This window comes from Diaphorina citri, unplaced genomic scaffold (genome assembly GCF_000475195.1).
Source record: "Diaphorina citri unplaced genomic scaffold, Diaci psyllid genome assembly version 1.1 scaffold4176, whole genome shotgun sequence".
Classification (NCBI taxonomy): domain Eukaryota; kingdom Metazoa; phylum Arthropoda; class Insecta; order Hemiptera; family Psyllidae; genus Diaphorina; species Diaphorina citri.
The window spans coordinates 2,021-6,213 of NW_007381575.1; the positions used below are offsets into that span (position 1 = coordinate 2,021).

Here is a 4,193-nt window from a genome sequence, read left to right on the forward strand (position 1 = left end):
GTCCGCATTCCTCTTGTTGTTTATAATTTCCATCAGTTTTGTTTTGGTATCAAGTTGTGTTATTTTAATATCTTCTATTTTCTTCACATCATGTTTTTGTATTTTCCTTCCTAATGACGTCATTTGGTTGTGGACTTGCTATGGTATTGTTTATAAATATTCTCCTATAGTTCAGTTTTACTGATGACTATGGAATCAAATCATTTGAAATTGGTTTCCGGGTTGAAAGTCCAAGAAGAAGTCCTAGTCTAATATTGTTGTAATGTGTATGTACTCAAGTAAACCTGATTTCACATTGTACATATGTATGTGCATAATGTAATATTATCTTGTTTTTGTTTACACATGAAGATATTAGGTGGATGTCTCTTTATTACGAAGACTACTGCACACTGGTTGCGACTCGATAATTGTTAAACACTTAATAACTAACTCTAGGTAATTTTATTTGAAATTAGGAAACTCAAAATCTACATTGACTCTAGTTTGTCATACTCAAATCATGCCACAACTTCAATGATCAGGTAATTTTCAAGTTTTGTATAGGAGGTAGGTAATGTAACACTCGTATTTATGAACAAGAATGATCGTTCTTAGATCAGTCTCAACTCAAAATTGACCAATCAAATGCCTTGAGACTATGCTTAGCACGAACTTAAGAGCCAGCATTCTGTTCATAAATATGGGTGTAAGTTTTGAAGACAAAGTTAAAACTTACCTTGAGGTCTTTGAAGAAGCAGGAATTTCTCGCCCAATCCACTTGAGAGAAGAGATTGTTTTGAAGACAAAGTTAAAACTTACCTTGAGGTCTTTGAAGAAGCAGGAATTTCTCGCCCAATCCACTTGAGAGAAGAGATTCTGATCGAGAACTTTACACATGAGTTCAAACAGGTCTACTTCACACTGGTTGTAGGTTTGGTTCTGTAGAAGACTAAACAAGGATCTCTGCCATTCACTATCATCCAGACCCTGTACAAAGTCTCGTATCAGAGGAGACATCTTATTGGCTGTCGAGCTAGACGATCCACTGCTGTCGAATTGAAAGCTCTTGGGTGATATTGAATGAGGAGAGGAAGTGGTAGAGTTGGCATTGCCCCATAGCTTGCTGTGTTCACTTAGACTTAGCCCTGGCGTACTGGTTGCTCCACTCGGAGGATTATTGTTATTATTATTATTGTTATTACTACTACTACTAGAATTACTACCCGCGACGATCTGGAGAGCTGGAGGTTGGTTGGGTGTGGTGGCTGCATTACTAAGGCCTGCCTGACCCAATGCCACGGCTATAGGACTGGGGGAGGATTGTTATTATTATTATTATTGTTATTACTACTACTAGAATTACTACCCGCGACAATCTGGAGAGCTGGAGGTTGGTTGGGTGTGGTGGCTGCATTACTAAGGCCTGCCTGACCCAATGCCACGGCTATAGGACTGGGGGAGGATCATATTCATATATCCAATCTCTCAGACCCTAGACTAAGCCAAGTCTAGATCCGCGGTCGTCTACTTACTTACCTTCCTTTTACCTGTACATATTCTTAGCATAAGTTTAATTGTAACACTTTACCAAAGCACCTACATGTCAAATCCAATACCGTAACCCTATTCAAGGTCTAGCATATCTACCCTCGCATCAACTTCCTCAATACTCGGAGACTCTCGAGAATCTTTGATCCAAGGCATAAGCTCACAGACCCTAGACTAAGCCAAGTCTAGATCCGCGGTCGTCTCTTGCTTATTGTTTTATCACTTGTAAATAATCATATTCATCGGATTGTCAGTAGCAAAGGTTCAGAGCCAAAGTCGAGACGACATCATATTTCTTCTAATCAAAGGTGGTATCTTGTACTATTATCTTACCGTAAGTAATTACTACAGTTATCATCATCTACCACGGATCCCCCCTGTCAAACGGAAAGCCGTAAGCCTCAACTCCGTAGGGTGAGTTCCTTCTAGCTCTTACGCATTCCCATTCTGCCCACGGTCAAATCGTGAGCCCCTTATTGTTTTAAAGCCACAGTAAACTTTATAGACCCGATATAATCCAAATATCGTCTATCTATCATATCACTATCTATCAATCCCCTTTTCTCAGACTATCAGTCAAACCCCGTGTATCGGACGATACACACAGTACGTAGTAAGCCAAAGGGATAACAGACGTTACTCCCAAGAGTGTACATATAACTCTACGTAATTTTGTTTGAAATTAGGAAACTCAAAATCTACATTGACTCTAGTTTGTCATACTCAAATCATGCCACAACTTCAATGATCAGGTAATTTTCAAGTTTTGTATAGGAGGTAGGTAATGTAACACTCGTATTTATGAACAAGAATGATCGTTCTTAGATCAGTCTCAACTCAAAATTGACCAATCAAATGCCTTGAGACTATGCTTAGCACGAACTTAAGAGCCAGCATTCTGTTCATAAATATGGGTGTAAGTTTTGAAGACAAAGTTAAAACTTACCTTGAGGTCTTTGAAGAAGCAGGAATTTCTCGCCCAATCCACTTGAGAGAAGAGATTCTGATCGAGAACTTTACACATGAGTTCAAACAGGTCTACTTCACACTGGTTGTAGGTTTGGTTCTGTAGAAGACTAAACAAGGATCTCTGCCATTCACTATCATCCAGACCCTGTACAAAGTCTCGTATCAGAGGAGACATCTTATTGGCTGTCGAGCTAGACGATCCACTGCTGTCGAATTGAAAGCTCTTGGGTGATATTGAATGAGGAGAGGAAGTGGTAGAGTTGGCATTGCCCCATAGCTTGCTGTGTTCACTTAGACTTAGCCCTGGCGTACTGGTTGCTCCACTCGGAGGATTATTATTGTTATTATTATTATTATTGTTATTACTACTACTAGAATTACTACCCGCGACAATCTGGAGAGCTGGAGGTTGGTTGGGTGTGGTGGCTGCATTACTAAGGCCTGCCTGACCCAATGCCACGGCTATAGGACTGGGGGAGGAGTCTGGGGAGGAGGTTAGTGAAGACACCTGAGGTATTTGTATTTCTTGCTTAATGTAGAGGTTGCCATAAGGTGACGTGGAGGCGGGGTTGTAACTGAGCGTGACACCATCTCCTATCATGTAAGGGGAGGCGCGTTGTAAAGTTTGAACTGCTATCTGTCTCTGACGCATCATTTGTAATTTCCGCGCTCGATCTCGTTTGTACATTGGTCCGAATTTATTTCTACCGCCTCGCATCCTGTCTGCCCGCACCGCTGAAACACAAGAAACATCCACATCAACTATTAGTATACAGATAACTAGTCATAGGCAATTTAAATGTAATTCTACTATTTTGACTCCTACAATATCGATTGAAAGGTAAGTATAGAATTTGGATAGCTAAAACACGTGCTAATTGTAATAATAACAGAAGCTGATTTTGTTTTTGTCTGATCTCTGGCGGCACGTCATTTCAGTTGACCTGCGGGTAGGTGAACCTCATTGTAGGACACCCAGGTTGCTAATACTTGACGTGTTCCCTAATATTGAACAACGTCCACTCATTTCTATTTTGACAGGTTCCACCCTATTATTAAAGTTTTATTCACAAACATGTCGTGACTACTCGAAAATTGTTAAATAAGTTGCGAAAATATGATTCGTATTATTTTATATTTACAAAATAAATAATTAATTGCTGCAAATGGATCAGATCCATTTTATATAATACACTCGTTTTTTTTTCCCCTCACTAATTTGATGTTAGATAGAACATTTGGTTTAAGTAGAATCTTCAGATAGGTAGAAAGGGATGGTAGAAAGATCTAAATAATAGAACCTACAAGAAGTAGGTTTGGGAACCTGCGAGGCAAGCGTTCTTCGATGTTCGCATAGTTAATGCCGACGCTGCCTCGTATGGCTCCCGAAGTTGGTCGAGTATTGAGCACAGCAATGCGAGAGAAAAACACGCAAAATATGACAGAGCTGCTGAAGACGCAAGATCTTCTTTCACCCCCTTGATATTGTCATGCGATTGTGCCATTGGTATGGAATATATGAGCTTCCTGAAGAGAACTGCGGACAGATTATGTATGAAATGGAACCGGAGCTATGCTCAAGTTTTGGGTTGGTTGAGAACTAAATGTCAAATCTCAATCATTAGAACAATAAGCATGAGGATCAGAGGTACAAGGAAGAGGGCAAGAGGTTTGGGATGCGAAGATGGTGCGGG

At 40.2% G+C, this 4,193-nt stretch overlaps 1 protein-coding gene across 1 annotated transcript; it reads right to left on the minus strand.

Annotated features, from left to right (window-relative positions):
* Positions 1–801: 801 nt before the first annotated feature.
* On the minus strand, positions 802–3,230 carry LOC103520852 (nuclear hormone receptor FTZ-F1-like; the record flags this gene model as incomplete). Its single annotated transcript, XM_026831815.1, has 2 exons — positions 2,451–3,230; positions 802–1,291 (listed from the first exon to the last, which is right to left on the minus strand). Coding segments are annotated over exons 1-2 (1,257 nt in total), but the record flags the coding sequence as incomplete, so codon positions are not given.
* Positions 3,231–4,193: the final 963 nt, after the last annotated feature.